At 35.1% G+C, this 22,920-nt stretch overlaps 1 protein-coding gene across 16 annotated transcripts in view; it reads right to left on the bottom strand.

Annotated features, from left to right (window-relative positions):
- The window catches only part of NBEAL1 (neurobeachin like 1), a 200,186-nt gene that overhangs the window by 60,981 nt on the left and 116,285 nt on the right, over positions 1 to 22,920 (bottom strand). For all 16 annotated transcript variants that reach the window (XM_079130554.1, XM_079130555.1, XM_079130546.1 and 13 more), the window contains 3 exons: positions 11,460 to 11,765; positions 11,218 to 11,367; positions 1,537 to 1,694 (listed from right to left, as the gene is read on the bottom strand). In XM_079130554.1, the coding sequence (XP_078986680.1) occupies positions 1,537 to 1,694; positions 11,218 to 11,367; positions 11,460 to 11,765 (614 nt within the window). The remainder of the gene's footprint in view (positions 1 to 1,536; positions 1,695 to 11,217; positions 11,368 to 11,459; positions 11,766 to 22,920) is intronic.

The raw sequence follows: 22,920 nt of genomic DNA, 5'->3' as shown, positions 1-22,920 counted from the left end.
AGACCATTATTAAAATGTGAAAAGATAATCTACATATTTACAAATAATCTGTCTGATAAGGACCTGTTATTAAAACTATGCATACAGAGCTGGGTGTGGAGGTACATGCCTATAATCCCAGATACTTGGGAGGCTGAGGCAGAAGGATTGCAAATTTGAGGCTAACCTGGGCAACTTAGCAAGACTTGGTCTTAAAATAAGAAACTAAAAGGGGTGGGGTAGCTGAGATGTAGCTTCATGGTAGAATACCCCTGGGGGTTCAATCCCCAGGCTGGCAAAAATATGTATGTAAATAAAATATATGTAAATAAAAGAAACTGACAAATCAACAAAAAGTCAAACAACCCAATTTTTAAAAATGTGCAAAAGAATCTAGTAGACATTTCTCCAAAGAATATACACAAATGGCCAAAAAGTACAAGAAAGATGTTCAGGATCCTTAGTTGTTAGGAAAAAAAAAGCAAAATCATAAGATACCTTTTTTTCTTTTTTTTTTTGCCGGTGCTGGGGATCTAACCCAGGGCCAGCCCATAAGATACCATTTTATACCCACTAGAAGAGACATAAAAAAATCAGAAAATGACAAGTATTGATTAGGACGTGGAGAAACTGGAACCCTCATACAGTGCCAGTGGGAGCACAAAATAGTACAGCTGATATGGAAAACTATTTGGCAATTCCTCAGTAATTTAAATACAGAATCTTATGACCCAGAAGTTCCCCTTGTAGGTATATACCCAAAAGGATTAAAAACACTTTTACACAATTAATTTTAGTAGCACTAATTATAATATCCCCAAAGAGGGAAACAGCCAAATGCCCATCAACCAATGAACAGATAAACAAAGTATGGTATATACATACAATGGAATATTATTTAGTCATAAAAGGAAAAAAATACTGATATATGCTGTGTTATAAAGAAAAACATTATGCTAAGTGAAAAAAAGCCAAACACAAAATGCTACATATTGTATAATTCCATAAATATGAAATATTTTGAAGAGGCAAATAATAAAGACAAAAAGAAGTCTGGTGGTCGTCAGGGGCTAGGGATAATGGGGAGTAACAGTATAAAGGGTATGAAGTTTCTTTTTGTAGTGATGAAAACATTCTACAGACAGTGGTGATGACTGCATAACGTGTAATGTACTTAATGCCACCAAATTGTACATTTTCAAATGATAAATTTATTTTAAATGTATTTTGCCACATTTAAAAAATGACTGCAAAAATGATAATATAACACGGCAAAACAGAAATTACTTCGAATCAATAGAATAAACTGTAAAATATTTAAATGCATAGCACCACTAACCCTAACTCAAAGAGGTAGTCAGAAAGACAGAAGTAAACTGGTTTAACACTAAGAATTTAATGTCCAATATATCTTTTATCAAGGATAGGAAGGAAAGGCAATAACTGTATGATGAAAAACATACACAAACTTCTAATCATTCCAGACCTAATTCACAAAAATAAAGTAAATTTTAAAAACCATACAAATTGGAATGAAAATAAATTTTATACTCCTACCTTTCAGCCCAAGGTCCCCTTTCACATGTAAGATAGAGTCGTACTGCCTTCCAGTGTCTAAGAGAGGCTAAATGTTGACTGCTAAGTTGTTTAAGCATATTATTATACCTCAAATTCTCCTGGCGTGTTTTTCGATTAAATGGTTCCACAAAAAACTCCTAAAAGAAATAGCAATAAATAAGAGCACTGAATCATATTTATAATATTGTTAATTTGACCATTAAAATCACATAATGAGAAAGAAGTTGGTGACCAACATGCTTTTAGTATTCCATTACAATAATCTTTTGATGAACCACAATGTAATTCTAGATATCTATTTAGATTTTTTTTAAACTTAAAAACAACCTGTAGCACTAAACACGTGAAGAACTTCAAATATGGAAAATGCCTCAACAAGGGATTTATAAACTTGGGTTAATGAACCTTCTACTATCAGGTGAAATAATTTACCTTTGATTTATAAGGAAGGAGATGCAAGTTTAAAGCTTTTTTTTTTGCATATTAAAACAGCTAACTTTATTGTCAGTGAAAAGATAGGCACAAATAAAGCATTTTTTAAAAATTTTTTTTAGTGTTGATGACCTTTATTTTATTTATATGTGGTGCTAAGAATTGAACCCAGTGCCTCATGCATGCTAGTCAAGCACTCTTAACACTGAGCCACAACCCCAGCCCACAAGTTTAAAGTATTAAGAAGAGTAATCACATTCCATATTGCCACCAATGGCCTAACAGTCAATCCCAAAAACAAAACAGGAAGTCTTTCATAATGAAAAAAGTCATCTCTTACCCTGCTGCTCTCTAAACAGCACCCTGGCTACCAAATGAATTCATATACTTATTCCAGTTTTCAGGGTAAAAAAGACTGGTAATAGTTTCTACCAAAATGTGTCATTAAGCCCTGAATTTAAAATTTTATAGTTTTCTAAGAGACAAGTGGTAAAACTGGTTTATCTCACAATGACACTAATCTATTAGTGTATTAAGATCCTAATCTATTAGGATCTTAAATGACAGCATTGATTAGTTTCAAGCAAATCAATACGGAATTAAAAGAACCATTAAAGATATGGATCAAACATTTAGGCAGTATAACAGGACATGGTTAAAAATATAAGCCTTGGAGTTAGATCTAAGTATAAATCTTAACTACTACTCTCTAAGCTAATTCTCTTATCTTAGTCTTCAGTTTTGTCCTAATTCTCTACAGAAAATGTCCTAATCTGTTAGGAGGTTGACAATAACAATCATCAGAAAGATTAAGATCTAAAGTGCTTAATAAATGCCAGAAAAATAAAATTTCTCAATAAATTGCAGCTGTTTTATATATATAAAAAAATTTGTGTGTGTGGTACTGGGGATTGAACCCAGGGCCTTGTGCATGTGAGGCAAGCAACTGAGTTCTATCCTCATCCCCAATATGTTATTAGTGTAACTGTTACTCAATTTGTAGAAAATCCATGATCTGGATTATAATATTATCAAATTTTAAAACAGATCATTTCTGAGAAAATCCAGGAAGTCAGGATAGCTCCATGAAAATCATACATCGATTTCAGAGTTTTAAAGTTCAAGCATATATGGATATTCCTAAATTAGGTGTTTCTAGAAACCTAACAGAAAAATAATAGGGGAAATGTTGATGAGAGTATAAAATGGTAGAACATCAATCAGGGCAATTTAACAGTATTTATCATAAGTACTATATACTACTATTTCCACCAACCTAGGGAAGTCACAAAAACATAACCATAGGAATATTCAATACTATACAATGATGTGAAAGGGTAAATAAGGTCCAACAATGGGATATAAATAAAAGATGCTCTAATATCTCATACAATGGAATACTATGCAGCCATATAATGGTATAGGAAGATAAATACATTCAGTCCTTTTAATCTACGGGTTCTGTTTCCACAGAATCAGCCAAACGTGGATTAAAAATATTTGGAAAGGCTGGGCACAATAGTGCACTCCTGTAATACCAGCAGCTCAGAAGGCTGAGGCAGGAGGATCACAAGCTCAAAGCCAGGCTCAGCAACTTTGCAAGGCCCTAACCAACTCAGTGATACCCTGTCTCTAAGTAAAAAATAAAAAGGGCTGCGGATGTGGCTCAGTGGTTAAGTGCCCCTGGATTCAATACCTGGTACCAAAAAAACAAAAAACCAAACAATTAGGAAAACAATTGCATCTATACCAAAAATGTACAGATTTTTTTTCTTGTCATTATTCCCTAAACAATACAGTATAACAACTCTAAATAACACTGACATTGTATTAGATATTATAAGTAATCTAGATGACAAAGTAGAGAGGAGGATGTGCAAACACAGAAAACATAAAATATAACATGGTTATCTGCAAATATGACACCATTTTATATAAGGAACTTGAGCATCTGTAGATTTTGGAATCCATATGGGTAGGGAGATCCTGGAATAAATTCCCCACAAATACAACTGTATATTTTAAGATAAGAAAGGATTAGCACTTTAGATAGTTACATTTTGGTTTAACCAAATATATACATAAAAATACAGGAAAGATACATACCAAAATGTTAACAGTGATGGAATTATAAATATTTTTATATTTATTTTATGGAATGATAATTTTTATTTGGTAATAGGAAAATTAGGAATAATGTTAGGATATAACAGGAAATGGTAACAAGTAAGAAGGATAAAAGAGCTCATATAGAACAAGGTCACTTATCTGTTTAAACACACATACCCAACCACAAAGGGGGAATAAAGATCACAAGATAGTACTCAAAAATATTAAAAAATAACAACTAAGTTAGATTATAAATTCCTTCATTTTCTTTTTAAAACTTTGCACATTTCTTTTCAATATATTTTGCCTTTATGACCAGAAAAATCTTAATTAGTACTCAATATAATTTAACTTATTATTACTTAAATTTAAATAACTTACCTAACAATAAAAATTAAGTCATTTTTTAATTCAGAATGGGGCATTAAAGATAATCTGGTCCAAACTCCTTCTTATACAGATATGAATATCGGAGCCCAGAGAGAAGAAATGTTTTGCTTCTATGATTATCCAGCTATTAAGTATGAAACTGGTGCCATAAGTCAGATATTCTAACTCTACTCCCTCAAATAGATGATGGGTAAGAATGAAAGAAAAATGGATTGGAAAATATTACTCTTTTTTATTTATTTTTTATGTGGTGCTGAGAATCAAACCTATGCTAGGCAAGTGCTCTACGACTGAGCCACAACCCAAGCTTGGAAAATATTACTCTTAAAAGCTTCCAAGGCAGTAAAAACAATGGAAACATTTCCCCATTTATTCATCTCATTAGTTTTTTTGATAATACATTATTTTTCAATATTACAAATGTTTTTATATTTATTTTATGGAATGATAATTTTTATTTGGTAATAGGAACATTAGGAATAATGTTAGGATATAACAGGAAATGGCAACAAGTAAGAAGGATAAAAGATCCTATGCTACCTTAAATTAGTATTTTTACCACTTTCAAAACAATGAAAAAAAAAACACCACCAATTCTGACTCCATTTATCCTTTTAATGTTACCTTTTATTTCACCTCTATAAGTGTTTTAACCCCACAATAAGTTATTGATTTTTTTAAACTATCATGATTCACTTATGTCTATTTAAATACTTCTTTCTTGAATTATTCCTTCTGCTTTGCAGTTTCATGCTTCTATGTGGCCTGAAGAAGGTCCTTTAATATATCTTGTAGTATTTTTCTCTCAACTTTTGTATGAAATGGCTTTGTTTTGTTTTCATTTTTAACGCAAAATATGATTTAAAATATAGCAGTAGTTAATAATAAATGTAACCTTAAGTGTTTATGATTACACCAAATATGCTAATTAATTCTGCTTAAATTTAGGGACAAAATCTTAATGAAAATGTATGTTTGAATGTTCAAGCTATGTGCATATATTCTTTTTAGAGACTGTACTTTCCAATTTTTTTTTTTAATTTTATTGTAAACAAATGGGATACATGTTGTTTCTCTGTTTGTACATGGCGTAAAGGCATACCATTTGTGTAATCATAAATCCACATACAATAATGTTGTTTGATTCATTCTGTTATTTTTTCCCCTTCCCCCCACCCCTCCCATCCCTCTTTACCCTCTATACAGTACTTTCTTCCTCCATACTTGCCCCCCTCCCTAACCCTAACTCTAACCCTAACACTAACCCTTCCCTCCCCCCCATTATGTGTCATCCTCCACTTATTAGCGATATCATTCGTCCCTTGTCTTTTTGAGATTGGCTTATCTCACTTAGCATGATATTCTCCAATTTCATCCATTTGCCTGCAAATGCCATAATTTTGTCATTCTTTATGGCTGAGTAATATTCCATTGTGTATATATACCACAGTTTGTACTTTCCAATTTAATAAGTGTTTTAGAATTGTTCTAATAAACTGAATATGCTCAAGTCATTTTATTGTTTAAATAATAAATTTAGTTACTTTAAACATAACAATAGTTCTAAATGATGAACAGGTCTGTGTAGGTCTAATTACTTCTGAAAGACCTAGTCACTTTGGACAACATGAAACTTTATGGGGTAACCAGTTCAACCACCAATGACATTCTTGGAAGACAATATCTGCAAAGGCACAAAATGCTAATAGCCATTTCCATTTTGAGAAATGAATGAAAAATGAAGTCTTTAAGCTGCAGATCCTCAGCCTGAAATCATCAACTATTTCAACTCTTAGAGATTTTTAGTTTGGAGAAAGATCTTGGTCCTTGCTGAAGCAGAGCTGTCCACTGTAATTCATGTGAAAACAAACACATCCCAAGGAACTTGCTGAATAAAGTTCCTTAGCTCCTGCTTGTTATTTACAAAATCAAATACGTGAGCTGGGAGCAGACAGTGATACAGAAAGCACCCTAAGACCTGTCTTTTGTTGCAGCTAGCAGGACAGCTTATTATTCACTACAATGAAGTGGCAAAGAATATAGCCAAGACTTGGTGCCACCAAAGGAAGATCTTTTGAATTCCAAACACATGTTATGATTATTCTTCCATAGGGTTGATTTTGAGTATATTAGTAATTTTGGCAATTGTTCTGTTGATGAGATGATAATAGTATTAATTCACTTTTGTATTCTGTCCTAAATGAAACTACTAAACAGCCATAAAGTGCCTTAATATTCTCCTCTAACAGAAAACCAGGCTGGAAAAAAGGTCTGGGAACCACTGATTTTCAAGATCTTTATTTCCCTGGAAGATAATTCTTTGGTATTTGTGTATCCCTTCATATACCACCAAACTCCTCCAAAACACTCTTCCAGAATATGTATTTGATTGGTAATAAAAACAAAAACAACAAGAAAATTGAAGCAAGCTTGTATGCTTAACATAGAGTGCTGTTTGCTGGCTAGATACTCATCTTTATATCTGTAGCAAATGATGTGTTCAATTTGCTCTAGATACTGCCGCCTTCTAAGCAGCCACAGCTATACTCAGGATTCAGTGTGCATCTGAACTAGCAAGTGCCCCCAAGGTTACACCCAGCTACTTGGGCAGCAGGTAGCAACAGCTCAGAGGGAGCCTTGGAGCAAAGGCCAACCCCACAGCATGTGTGTTGCAGTTATTGCTATGAAAATCAACAATGGGGAAAGACCTGAACATTTAAAGAAATAATTTGTATGTATGTATGAGTGAAATGTAGCAGAGATATCCCAATGTCAGTAAACAGTTCTGTTTCTTATACCTTATAGAGCTACATTCAGTTATAATTGTTGATTACAACATACTTGAGGCATTTGAAGTGCTCAGCATCAAAAAAATATTATGGTTTAGATCTTAAATGCCCCCAAAGTCCATGTGATAAAGGCATGGTCACCAGGTGGTGGCACTATTGGGAAGGTGATGGAACCTTTAAGATGTGGGGCCTAATGGAAGGAAGTTAGGTCACTGGATGAGTGCTCTTGAAGGAGAGCCAGGGCCCCAGCCCCTTCCTCTCACTTTTTGCTTCCTGGCTGCTAGGAGGTAAATAGACAAAGTAACAGTGTCAAGAAATCATGAACTGAAACCATGAGACAAAATAAACCTTTCCTCTTTATTTCAGGTATTTTGTCACAGCAACAGACAACTGATTAAAACAAATAGACTGAAAGGAAAATAAAGCTGCCAATCTAGCAAAAACACCATTTGAATGTTGTTTTTTTTCTTTTCAGATATTAAAGGATGCCATTCCCTTATCTTTTTCATAATTACTCTTTTTGTATGTGTTTGTTTGAGATATTGGAGATTGAACCCAAGGGTGCTCTACCCCTGAGCTACTGCCCAACCCTTTTTTAAATTTTATTTTTTAAATTCTGAGACAAGGTCTCACTAAATTGCCCAGGCTAGCCCAAATTTGCAATCTTCCTACCTCAGCCTCCCAAGTCACTAAGATTACAGGCATGCAACACCTCAGTAAACTCATAATTACTCTTAAAAAATCAGTTCTATAGGTTTTTACACTTAGTGTTAACAGTTTAATTGTAGCCACTCTAACACATATGTAATAGTTTCTGTCATTTAAATCAGCATTCCCCCAATGATTATTGATTTAAACATCTTTTCATGAGTTTGTCATTTATATATTTTCTTTGTTGAAGAGTCATTTCAAATTATTTTATCGATTTATTAATTGTATTTTTTATTGGTGATGTTATGGATTCTTTTTCTTTATTCTGTATATAAGTCCTTTGTCCATGACCTTATTTGCAAATATTTTCTCCCAGCACATGAACTGTTTTCTTACTCTTTAACAGCATCTTTCAACAAAAGTTTTTAATTTTGATTAAGTCCAATTTATAAATGTTTGTCTTTTATGTGTTATGTCTTTGCTATTTTACAAAGGAACTCTAATTTTACGTTATAATTATTCTTTTTCTGTGGCTCCTTCTACAAGATTTATGAAACTTGCCAGATGAGATCTTAGTAAAAGTTTTAGATTTCACATTTAAGTGTATAACCCATTGGAGCTACAATATGAAGTGTAAGTCAGGTGCTTCCATGAGAAATGAAAGAAAACCGCAAGAAAATACAGATATCCAGTTGTTCCAGGATCATTTGTTGAAAAGAATGTTCATTCTTCACTGAATTGCTATTGCAACTTTGTCAAATTTCACATACACCTATGTATGACTCGATTTCTATATTTTCTATTTATTCTGTGGGTTTGTGTGTATATTCTTATGCCAATATCACACTGTTTTGGATCAGTGAATTTAAAATACATCTTTAAATAGTTAGCATCAGTCCCCAAATTTTGTTCTTCTTTCCCAAAATTCCTGTGTCTTTTCATATAAATTTTAGAAAATTCTCTTTATGTACAGAGAAGCTTCCTAGCATTTTTAATAGTATTGCATTCAATCTAGTTTCTTAGATACCTCAGGATTTTATTCTTTTTAAAGCTGTTGTCAATAGTATTCTTTAAAAAAATTTTTTTCTAATTGTTTTGTATTTTGATTTTATGCCCTGCAATCTTGCTAAACTCATTAATTACAGGTTTTAAAAAATAATAGATTCCTTGGAATTTTCTACATAGAGAGCCATGCTATCTGCAAATAGTTGTTTTGGTAAATTTATATGAGTGCCTTTTATATTCTTTTCTTGCTGCATTTGCTAGGATTTAAAATAAAATAGTGACTAGGTTTAGGAAAACTGGACATTACTACTAGTTCCCTATCTGGAGGGAAAGCCTTCAGTTTTTAATCTCTAAATATGAAGTTGCTGTAGGAATTTTGTAGGGACTGAGATAGTTCCTCACTATTCCTAGCTCTGATCATAAATGGATGTTGAATTTTGTCAAATGCTTTTTCTGTAACTGATATAGTTTTTCTTGACATGTCTATTAATGTGGTCTCCTATATTGATTGATTTTCAAATATTGAACCAGCTTTGCATTCCCAGAATTTTCTCCATTTTGTTGTGAGGTTATTTGTATGTGTACCATTGGATCTGGTTTATACCTATGTTCCTGAGGGATAGTGGTGTGTAGTTTTCTTGTACTGTTTTTGCATGGTTTCAGTATGACAGCAACATTGCCCTCAGAAAATGAGTTGGGAAGTATTCTTGCTCTTCAGTTTTCAGAAAAGACTATAAGGAATAGATATAATATCTCCATTAAATTCAAGAATTTGAGATTGAGACCACCTGGGCCCAGCATTTTCCCTTGTGAAAGATTTATAACTATAAATTTAATTTCTTTAACTATGCAATTTGTCTACTTATTTTTAAATAAGTTCTAAAACTTATGTCTGTCAAAAATTGATCAATTCAAGTTGTCAAATTTCTGGGCATAGAGTGGTTTGCAGCAATCTTTTTTTTACCATATTAGTATCTGTGGAGTCAGTGGTGATATTACATTTTTATTCCTGGTATAAGTAATTTTTCATTTCTTTTTTTTTTCTGCTAGAAGTTTTATCAATTTTATTGGTTCTTTTTTTAGGGGGTATTGTTTTGCTTGTGCGGTGCTGGGTATTTAACCTAGGGGTACACCACCACTGAGCTATACCTCCAGACCTTTTACATTTTGATTTTGAAACAGGGTCTAAATTGCATTGCTGAGGCTGGCCTCAAACTGCCTGCCTCAATCTCCTGAGTCTCTGGAATTACAGGTGTGAGCCACTGAACTTGGCTTTGCTATTAATTTTAAAAGTTAGATTTTGGTTTCAGTGATTTTCTCTATTGTTTTTCTGCTTTAAATTTCATTGATTTCTCTTATTTATTAGCTCCTTATCTCTGCTTGTTACAGGTTTAAAAATACTTTCCTTTTTCTAGTTAATTAAGGCATGAGTTTAAAATTATTAATTTGAGGGTTTCCTTCTCTCTCTCTTTTTTTTTTTTTTTGGGTGCTGGGGATCGAACCCAGGGCCTTATGCTTACAAGGCAAGCACTGTACCGACTGAACTATCTCCCCAGCCCCTTCTTCTCTTTTAATATAAGCACATAGTGCTATAATTTCCCACTGAGCACTAATGTGTATCTTGACTCCTTAAAAGTATCTACTACAGGACTTTCAGTTTAAAAGACTTTGTACGAAATCACTATATTAATAATACTTTACTATTATTTCAATTATTATTGATTAGCTGTTCTTCTAATTCTGAAATAATTTTCAGACAGACAATTCTTATTTTCAAATTTCAGATTTGATATTACTCTCATGTAAAATTTAAATCCTTGGAATCAACACAAAAAACTAAATACTAAAACATTCTTTCCATTTTTTGATCACTGTGACAAAAACCCCAACAAGGAAATGTTTATTTGGGGCTCATGGTTTCAGAAGTCTCAGGCCATAGATGGCCTTTGTTGCTCTGGGCCCAAAGTGAGTCGGCACATCATAGGGGAAAGACCAGAAGAAAGCTGCTCAGCTCAAGGCAGGGTCCAGAAACAGAAAGGGGAGGGAGGAAAAGGGCTGCAGGGCAGAGGCACACTTCCAGGGCACACTCTTGAGGACCCAATTCCACCAGTCATGCCCCACCTGCATAGTCACCACCCAGTCAGTCCATTCAAACTAGGATGGACTGATTAGGTCACAGCTCTCATAATCTAGTCATTTTACCTCAGAGCATTCCAGCATTAACACAGGAGCTTTTCAGGGATACTTCCTATCCAAGCCATAAAAAACATTTAATAAATTTTACCTGAAATTTGAGCTTGCTTTCTCCTCCTTCCCGGTCTCGTTTATGCATATTTACCATTAAGGCTTCATAACAATTCTTCCAGTAAAGTGCCATGTTCTCATGACCATCATAAAATGTATGAGCTTCATACTGCTTCATATAAGGTATGATCTTATTAAAAAAAGAATATACAGAATTTGATATATACTTCTATAAAAATGATAAATCAATAAAGCAATGTTGCTCAAAAAGATAAAACTTACATATTTTTCAATGTAAACTTGCCATTCATTTGAACTGCAATATTCTTGAAAATCTTCAAAAAATGAGGAGCTACCATTGGTAAAAGGTAAAGAAGGCAGGTGCAAATTCATGAAGAGAAGTTCATAAATTTTGGAAACCAGAGTACGGACAAGGGGAATCAGAAATGAGTAGATTTCAGTCTGTTCCTTGATGGACTGACTGAGAACATTTTCCAACTTCCCTAAAATATAACATGCTTCATCCTGATTTTCAATCACTTTGGTCTGAAGAAGGGTATTTAGCTTAGCTGACGCCACTGCACAAACCTGGAAAAAAAACACATCAGATGAGATCCAAGATGGTGGACTAGAGGGAGGCAGCATTCTTTGTCGCTCCGTAACGCCGGATTTAAGCAGAGGATATCTGTTTCACGGTGAGGCAGTTTTTGCTGCTTATCGATCGCCTGGTGTTTCCCATTTATCTGCTGTGATGACCTGGAGTCTGCCAGCATATGGACGCCTTTTTTGAGAGCAGATTGCTCACTGTCAGGCATCTATCATCCGCCATTTGCCTGCCTCTCGCCTGTCCATCGTCTGCCTTACTCCTATCCATCACCCAACGCTGGAGGTTCACCTCCCGAACATCTGACAACAGTCAGCAAACTGCCAACCACCAGTGGAGCACCAGCTGCCTGCTGCTGCCTGGAGTTCACTGTTACAGTATCTGCAGGTTTGATTACACGTGGCTGCCGCCATTTTGAGACAACAGCCAGGCCCTGTAGGACCCCTGGCCAGACTGACTGAGTCCTGTCTCCAGGATCCCTCAGTCCAACTGATCACTCCCTGCCTCTGGGGCCCTCACATCGACTGACTGCTCCCTGCTGCCAGGACCCCCAGACCAACTGACTGCGCCCTATCACCGGGACCCCAGACGGACTGATTGCATCCGGCCTTCAGGATCCCACAACCACACCAAACACACCCGAACTCCAGGAACCCTGCCGGACCAACTGCATCCCGTCTCCAGGACCTCCAGATGACCACGTCCACCCCTGAGCTGCAGCTCCCCATTTGCCAACACATTTCGAAGCCAGAGCGGCCATCTTGGATAATCCTGGAAGCCGTAGCTCCGATCTTTGGGTGGGGCAAATCCCATCTTCAGATGCCTGCTGGAGGCTTGAAGCTCATTGTCAGGTACTTCTTATGCATCAGGCTAGTGAACACTGGGAGGTTTCATTAGTATATGACTGCTATACAGTAGATTTTCTTTTTTCTGCTTTTTTAAAAAAAAATTTAAGTTTTTATTTTTTTACTTTTCTTGCTCTCTTTTCCTTTTGTTTACCTGTTCCCTCAGAGTCTCTTTCTCCCTTTTTTGCATGCTAACATCCGATGTCTTTTGATTACACTCTCACCCTTTCTATTTTCTAGAACTTCTGTATATTCTTTTCTTATCCCATTAACAGCCACATTCTACATCCCTCTGCATCCTCTTTGTCCTCCATTAGAAACTGCAGACCTTATTGCAAACCTGTTTGTTTTACTGAAGATAATATCTGAACTCATTTTGTTTATGATGACAAGTTTGTTATTGTTCCCATAGGGGCTATTTGGTCTAAGATTGCATAGTGTCTGATTTGGGCACTGCTGATATTGATCTCCCCTTAAAGAAAGGGTTTTGGAAACCTATGGGGCCACTATAAGCCTATAGGGGGAAATCTGCAATACCCCAGATCTGCAGCGCTAGAGGGGAAGATACATGAACAACATGAAAAAACAAGGGAAGAAAATGATCCAAACAAATCTAGATTCTATAGTAATAGAATCCAATGACAGTATTTAGAAGAAATGTCAGAAAAGGACTTCAGATTATACACGATTAAGATGATTCGCGAAGCAAAGGATGAGATAAGAGAGCAAATGCGGGCAATGAATGATAATACCAATAAGCTGAAAGAGCACCTGCAAGAAGCAAAAGATCATTTCAACAAAGAGATAGAGATTCTCAAAAAAAAAAAAAAAAAAAAAAACGGAAATCCTTGAAATGAAGGAGACAATAAACCAAATAAAAAACTCAATGGAAAGCATCACCAACAGACTATACCACTTGGAAGACAGAACCTCAGACAATGAACACAAAATATTTAATCTTCAAAATAAAGTTGCCCAAACAGAGAAGATAGTAAGAAATCATGAACAGAATCTCCAAGAATTATGGGACATCATGAAAAGATCAAATTTAAGAATTATTGGGATTGACGAAGGCACAGAGATACAAACCAAAGGAATGAACAACCTATTCAATGAAATAATATCAGAAAACTTCCCAAACCTGAAGAATGAAATGGATAATCAAATACAAGAGGCTTACAGAACACCAAATGCACAGAATCACAACAGATCCACACCAAGGCACATTATAATGAAAATGCCTAACGTTCAAAATAAAGATAGGATTTTGAAGGCCGCGAGAGAAAAGCATGAGATTACATATAGGGGGAGACCAATACGAATAGCAGCTGACTTCTCAACCCAGACTCTAAAAGCTAGAAGGACCTGGAACAACGTATTTCAAGCTCTGAAAGAACATGGTTCCAACCAAGAATCCTATACCCAGCAAAACTAAACTTCAGATTTGAAGATGAAATAAAATCCTTCCATGATAAAAAAAGTTAAAAGAATATACAAAGAGAAAGCCTGCACTAAAGAATGTTCTCAACAAAATATTTCATGAGGAGGAAATGAAAAACAACAATGGAGGTCAGCAAAGGGAGAAACTACCTTAGAGAAAAACCACTCAAAGGAGAAACCAAGCCAACTTAAAAACCAAAAATAAACCAAATGACTGGGAATACAAATCATTTCTCAATAATAACCCTGAACGTTAATGGCCTAAACTCATCAATCAAAAGACACACATTGACAGAATGGATTAAAAAGAAAGACCCAACAATATGCCGCCTGCAAGAGACTCATCTCATAGAAAAAGATATCCACAGACTAAAGGTGAAAGGATGGGAAAAAACCTACCACGCACATGGACTCAGTAAAAAAGCAGGGATTTCCATCCTTTTATCAGATAAAGTGGACTTCAAGCCAAAGTTAGTCAGAAGGAATAAAGAAGGACATTTCATACTGTATAAGGGAACCATAAATCAGGAAGACATAACGATAGTAAATATTTATGCCCCAAACAATGGTGCATCCCTGTACATCAAACAAATCCTTCTCAATTTCAAGAATCACACAGACCACAACACAATAATTCTGGGTGACTTTAACGCACCGCTGTCACCACTAGATAGATCTTCCAAACAAAATCCAACCAAAGAAACCATAGAACTCAATAACACAATCAATAACCTAGACTTAATAGACATATATAGAATATTCCATCCATCAACGAGCGGATACACTTTCTTCTCAGCAGCACATGGAACCTTCTCGAAAATAGACCATATGTTATGCCACAAAGCAGCCCTTAGGAAATGCAAAAAAATAGAGATACTGCCTTGTGTTCTATCAGATTATAATGGACTGAGAGTAGAAATCAATGACAAAATAAAAAAGGGAAATTACTCCAACACTTGGAGGCTAAATAATATGCTATTGAATGAAACATGGATAACAAAAAACATCAGGGAAGAGATTAAAAAATTCTTAGAGGTCAATGAGAATGATGATACAACATATTAAAATCTCTGGGACACTATGAAAGCGGTACTAAGAGGAAAATTCATTGCAGGGAGCGCATTCCAGAAAAGAATGAAAAGTCAATAACTAAATGACCTAACATTACAGCTCAAAGCCCTAGAAAAAGAAGAACAGAATAACAGCTAAAGTAGTAGAAGACAGGAAATAATTAAAATCAGAGCTGAAATCAATGAAATTGAAACAAAAGAAACAATTCAAAAAATTGACAAAACAAAAAGTTGGTTCTTTGAGAAAGTAAACAAAATAGACAAACCCTTAGCCACACTAACAAAGGAGAGAGAAGACTCAAATTACTAAAATACATAATGCAAAAGGAAATATCACGACAGACACCACTAAGATACAGAACATAATGAGAAGCTACTTTGAAAATCTGTATTCCAACAAAATAGAAAGTACCGAAGACATTGACAAATTTCTAGAGACATATGCTCCTCCCAAACAATTTAAACAGATCAATATCAAGCAATGAAATAGAAGAAGCCATTAAAAACCTACCATCCAAGAAAAGCCCAGGACCAGATGGATTCTCAGCCGAGTTCTACAAGACCTTCAAAGAACTCATTCCAATACTTAAGTATTCCAGGAAATAGAAAAGGAGGGTACCCTACCAAACTCATTCTATGAAGCTAATATCACCCTCATACCCAAACCAGGAAAAGACACATCAAGGAAAGAAAATTTTAGACCAATATCCTTGATGAATATAGATGCAAAGATCCTTATCAAAATATTGGCAAATCGTATCCAAAAACATATTAAGAAAATCATACACCATGATCAAGTGGGGTTCATCCCTGGAATGCAAGGATGGTTCAACATTTGTAAATCAATAAACATAATCCATCATGTCAATAGACTTAAGGATAAGAATCATATGGTTACTTCAATTGACACAGAAAAAGCGTTCAACAAAATACAACACCCTTTCATGCTCAAAACACTAGAAAAAATAGGGATAGTAGGAACATTCCTGAACATTGTAAAGGCTATTTATGCTAAGCCCATGGCCAACATCATTCTTAATGGAGAAAAACTGAAACCATTCCCTTTAAAAACGGGAACAAGACAGGGATGTCCTCTTTCACCACTTCTATTCAACATTGTCCTCGAAACCCTAGCCAGAGCAATTAGGCAGACTAAAGAAATTAAAGGGATACAAATAGGAAAAGAGGAACTTAAGCTGTCACTATTTGCGGATGACATGATTCTATATTTAGAGGATCCAAAAACCTCCTCCAGAAAACTTCTAGACCTCATCAATGAATTCAGCAAAATAGCAGGCTATAAAATCAACACGCATAAATCTAAAGCATTTTTATATGCAAGCGATGAAACAGCTGAAAGGGAAATGAGGAAAACAACTCCATTGGCAACAGTCTCAAAAAAAAAATAAAATACTTTGGCATCCATCTAACCAAAGAGGTAAAAGATCTCTACGATGAAAACTACAAAACACTGAAGAAAGAAATTAAGGAAGACCTTAGAAAATGGAAAGATCTCCCATGTTCTTGGATAGGCAGAATTAATATTGTCCAAATGGTCATACTACCAAAAGTGCTATACAGATTCAATGCAATTCCAATTAAAATCCCAATGACGTACCTTACAGAAATAGAGCAAGCAGTCATGAAATTCATCTGGAGGAATAAGAAACCCAGAATAGCTAAAGCAATCCTTAGCAGGAAGAATGAAACAGGGGGTATCGCAATACCAGAACTTCAACTATACTACAAAGCAATAGTAACAAAAACAGCATGGTATTGGCACCAAAATAGGTAGATCAATGGTACAGAATAGAGGACACAGACACAAACCCAAATAAATACAACTTTCTAATACTAGACAAAGATGCCAAAAATATGCAATGGAGAAAAGATAGCCTCTTCAACAAATGGTGCTGGGAAAACTGGAAATCCAAATGCAACAGAATGAAACTAAACCCCTATCTCTCACCCTGCACAAAACTAAACTCAAAATGGATCAAGGACCTTGAAATCAGACCAGAGACCCTGCATCTTATAGAAGAAAAAGTAGGTCCAAATCTTCACCTTGTTGGCTTAGGATCAGACTTCCTTAACAGGACTCCCTTAGCACAAGAAATAAAAGCAAGAATCAATAACTGGGATAGATTCAAACTAAATAGCTTTCTCTCAGCAAAGGAAACTATCAGCAATGCGAAGAGAGAGCCTACAGAGTGGGAGAATATCTTTGCCACTCATACTTCAGACAGAGCACTAATCTCTAGAATCTATAAAGAACTCAAAAAACTCTACACCAAGAATACAAATAACTCAATCAACAAATGGGCTAAGGATATGAACAGACACTTCACAGAAGAAGATCTACAAGCAATCAACAAACATATGAAAAAATGCTCACCATCTTTAGTAATAAGAGAAATGCAAATCAAAACTACACTAAGATTCCATCTCACCTCAATTAGAATGGCGATTATCAAGAATACAAGCAACAATAGGTGTTGGAGAGGATGTGGGGAAAAAGGTACACTCATACATTGCTGGTGGGGCTGCAAATTAGTGCAGCCACTCTGAAAAGCAGTGTGGAAATTCCTTAGAAAACTTGGAATGGACCTACCATTTGACCCAGCTATCCCACTCCTTGGCCTATACCCAAAGGACTTAAAATCAGCATACTACAGAGATATAGCCACATCAATGTTCATAGCTGCTCAATTCACAATAGCCAGACTATCAAACCAACCTAGATGCCCTTCAATTGATGAATGGATAAAGAAACTGTGGTATATATATACAATGGAATATTAGTCAGCCATAAAGAATGATAAAATCATGGCATTTGCAGGCAAATGGATGAAATTGGAGAATATCATGCTAATTTAGATAAGCCAATCTCAAAAATCCAAAAGACGAATGATCTCACTGATAAGCGGATGATGACACGTAATGGGGAGTGGGAGGGGGGCAAGAATGGAGAAAGGAGGGACTGTATAGAGGGAAAATAGAGGTGGGAGGGGTGGGGGGAAGGAAAAATATAACGGAATGAATCAAACTTCATTACTGTATGTAAGTGTATGAATATGTAAATGGTATGCTGTTACTCCATGTACAAACAGAAACAACATGTATCCCATTTGTTTACCAAAAAAAAAAAATCAGATAAGAAATAGACTAAAGTAGACATTTAGTGATAGCAAAGGTTCTGCCTCACTCTGCAAGTTCAGAACTTTCATACTGTGAAACTGTGAAAGAATTGTGAGACCTGAAATATTACATTATTTCCAAGCTAACAACTTGCCCTGCTAACCTTTCATAGATGTTGACAAACAAAATGAAGATTTTTATATTAGGGACAAAGATTTACAGCAATAGGAATAGGTGCAGTATCAGCACTTGGACGGTTCCCCAAACCACAATCCCCAACATGAGAGATGAAGAAGACTAGATGATACCTGCACATAGAGTAGTGGTTATTTGGAGAGGAACATCAAGCTCAAGGAACCTGAATCTTTTAAATGGGCAGTCAGCTTATATGACCTTTGCCATGGAAGGAGAGATTACCTTTATTATACCAGGCAGTAAACAAACCTGCCTCTTGCTCTACAAAGAAACATGATCTTTAACTTCCAAAGTTATTCACTATGCAAACACTCTCAAAAAAATTTTTATTGGGCAGCTAGAGCCTCTACTGACTTGATATGCAGAAACACAAGAGACTCATGGAGAACTGTCTTACAACTGCAGGAAGTACTGTCTTTCTCAGGGTAGGAATGAGGGAGCATACATGCCCAATTGACAGCCATTTTGTGTTCAAAATGGAAGCCAGCTTAAGACAAGCTGCCACAAGACCAAGAGAAGTGCAGTAAGAAGAGAAAACAAGTGGAACCAGAGCCCTGACTGAATCATGACTTAAATTCATCTAAACTATGGAATTCTCAATGATTTGAGTCAATATATCTTAACTATGTCATTCTGAATTGGGGTTTCTGCTATTTTGAAACCAAAGTATTCTAATACATGAAGACATATAGAAAATTGTTTACCAGAAACCTAAATTACTCTTAAAGTTCCCAAAGAAAATACATACTCAGAGCACAAGCCAGGCAAAAAAAAAAAAAAAAAAATGCTATACATTACTATAAGATTTGTGATGGCTGCAAGTTTAGCTCAGTGGTAGAGTTCTTGCCTACACGAGGCCCTGGATTTGATCTGCAGCACTGCAGAGGGGAAAAAATTGGCAATAAGACCCCATGCAGAAAGGTAAATTAGCTCATTAAGGGGATTTATATTTTCTAGGCTAGAGAAAGATCTAAAATTTAACTCCAAACCAGGAAAAATTATATAACTGTATCTCCTTTTCCCTTAATTTCATAACCTTATTTTGAATTATTATATCCAATGTAAAGAAGAGCAAGAGAAAGTAAGAAATTATGAGAACCAGACAGTACTTCAAAGTTGTATTTGTGCCAAAAGCTAGTTTTGTTAGTACCAACAGTCTTTGCATGCCAAGGAAATAGACTACAGGCAGTCTTTCCATGTAAATCTTGACAAAGCAAACAGCACTGGAGGAAATAATCTCTGAGATGGTTCAAAGTTTTAACTTCTCCACTAGAAAATGAAGCTTCTCTACCCTCCTCACATCCCTCATTCCCAATTTAGTCTTTGAATCTGACTAAAACAATTTCAATACAGAGGTTTATATGAAAGAAGAAGTGGTAAAATCCCTACATTCAGAACAAAACCCAATGCTAATATTCAGAATTAGATCAGTATTTGCTGGATACTATATTTGATATTAATATTTGGTGTTAGCAAAGGCTTTTTGGTCAAGTGTTTTTAAAAATAGTGTACACATAAAATGTTGAATATCAAGTGCTTTGCTTTTAAATTAACATCATGGCATTCAACAACTCTACGTTTATACATTCATTTAAAAGTACTAAGGTACTTTAAATAAGTACCAGATAATTTCCTTGGCCTTCATTTTGGATATACACATACCACATACATACATGTGTTCACACCGCCCTGGCCCTCATTATAGAGCACAACATTAGCATCACCTGAGAAATTACAAAAAATATTGAATGAATTACTATGGGTGATGCCCTACACAGTTATTTTTAAAAAGCTTCTCTAGGTGATCTCATGTTCAGCCAGGGATGAGAATCACTGAGCTAAAAAAAAAAAAAAAAAAAAAAAAACTGGAGAAACAGGGAATCCAACTAGAGATTATATGCTGTATCTAAATGAATAACCATACAATCCTACTTGGAGACAGGCTGGGAAATCTTGGTTTTTACATGAAATCTCCTAACACTTAAATAATATGGTTCGGCCAAATAAAACAAATTTCCTAGATAGATTCACTTTGCAAGTAGCTCTATTATAAACTTTCTAGAGATATTTCTGTCTTATCCTTTAAAATGTGCAACTTCAGGGGAGTACACTTTTATTTTTGAAAGAGGAAAATTAAGCATCAGACTACTAAGAAATATTTGAGATAACTAACTATTGGTAGATAGGGTCAGTCTCATTTCTAAGTGTTGTACTTGTTTGCTCATTGAGTATTTACAGAGCTCCTAGGAAGAGAAGGCACTGGATATTGAAGGTGAACTGCAGAAATAGACATCCTGCCCAGGGAAATGGCATTGAAAAAACAAACACCAAGGGTAACTACTGTAAAACAAACAGCAACAACAAAAAAAAGAGTTCTAACATCTAAAATAAGTAAGTACCTTGCATGTCAGATGCAACTGCTTGGACAATCATTAGGCTAATATTAATGATAAAGTCAAAAAAGCTATCCTAGTTCTATTTCTGGTGGGAGGAAAAAAGATACTATGATGAACATAAAAGTGTATAAGGATTGCAATAGTTTAGATTATCAAAGGATATAGTATCAGTAGGATTAACAAAGAACATTATTTTTTAAAGTTCTTAGTTCATGTATTTTTAAATAGTACTAAAAACTGTACAATTCAAACTTTTACCATCTATGTGTTTTTTGTTTGTTTGTTTGTTTGTTTTTTGTACTAGGGATTGAACCCAGGAGCACTCAACTCAAAGTCATATCCCCAGCCCTTTTTATATATTTTATTTAGAGATAGGGTCTCACTAAGTTGCTTAGGGCCTGGCTAAGCTGCTGAGGCTGGCTTTGAACCCTCAATCCTCCTGCCTCAGACTCCTGAGCCACTGGGATTAGAGGCATGTGCCACCATACCTGGGCCCTATCCATGTGTCTCAATACCCATTTTCTTGTTTAGTTTTTTTGCTAAACAATGAAATTCTACAGTGAATATTATACATTCATGAAGAAGAGGAGGAGAAACTAATTAATGAAAGTAACATGGGATGCCAGGTATGGTGGTATACACCTGTAATCCCTGAAGCCTGGGAGGCTGAGGCAGGAGGATTTTGAGTTCAAAGTCAGCCTCAGCAAAAGAAAGGTGATAAGCAACTCAGTGAGATTCTGTCTCTAAATAAAATACAAAATAGGGCTAGGGATGTGGCTCAGTGGAAGAGTGCCCAAGTTCAATCCTGGCACCTGTCCCTCAACCAAAAAAAAGTAACATGGGAAAATTAGTTTATATAATAGTAAGAGAAAGAAAAAGAACTCAAAATTACCCAAATAAATGACAATTTCAATAACATGAAAAAGATATATTCATAAAAAACTACACAACAAAAAGGGAATTGTATACTATAATATTAATAATGTTTTCTCTTAGGGTATGGAATATTGAATAATTTATTTTTCCTCTTTATGCTTTTGTGCTTTTCCCCCAACAAGCATGTGTTATATTTATGATCAGAAGAAAGTATTCACTAAAAAATATAATCATCAGATTATGGTCTCTTTTTCCTTGGTACTGGGGATTGAACCCAGAGGTCCTCTACCACTGTGTCATGATCCCTGTCCATTTTATTATCTTTTGAGACAGGGTCTGGTTATGTTATTGACACTGGTCTCGAACTTGTAATCCTTGAGTCTCAAACTCCTGAGCTGCTGGGATTACGGATGTGCACCGCTATACCAGGCAGATTATGGTCTTTTTAAAGTAGGGCAAATTTATGTCAGAATTTTAACTTTGCCATGTGTTTAGCAATATTATAACTAGTTTATAAATGGTATTAGAAACCAGTCCCATCCTGATTCTCTTACAACAAATACTAAAATTGCAATATTAGAAGAAAATAAAGGGCTGGATACCATTGTAGCTCAGTGGTAGAGCACTTGCCTAGCATGTGTGAGACGTGGGGTTTGATTCTTAGCACCACATATAAAATAATAAAATAAAGATCCATCAACAATTAAAAAAATAAATAAATAAGAGAAAATTAAAAGGCCAGGTAAATAGCTGTGGGATACTTATGATGAATCCAACCCAGGTCTCATGAATACCCAATGTAAACAGAAAAATAACAGACTAAAATTCACATGGAACTTTTCCAACCTTTTAAACTTTAAATAGAAATTTTAAATATTCTTTGTGAATATACTTAGTTTGTGTATATTTCTAAAATCTAGCACATTCATTAACACTTTGGTGTCTGATGAGTGAAAAAATAGGAAACAAAGTAAAATTGTAAATTAGTAAAATAGCATGAAAAAACTTGAAAGGACCAATACAGAAAATCATTTTCTTAAAAAGGCAAGCCCTAAATTGTGTGTGTATGTGTGTGTGGGTATACATATATATATAATCTATGCAGACTATCTAGCACCTATCAAGTTATACTGAATGTGGATGATATGAACAATGCTTTTAATATAAGCTATTATCCTA

Source organism: Sciurus vulgaris (assembly GCF_902686455.1).
Source record: "Sciurus vulgaris genome assembly, chromosome: 3".
Taxonomy (NCBI): domain Eukaryota; kingdom Metazoa; phylum Chordata; class Mammalia; order Rodentia; family Sciuridae; genus Sciurus; species Sciurus vulgaris.
The sequence above is the reverse complement of the archived record's forward strand: the minus strand, read 5'-3'. Positions and strand labels throughout refer to the sequence as shown.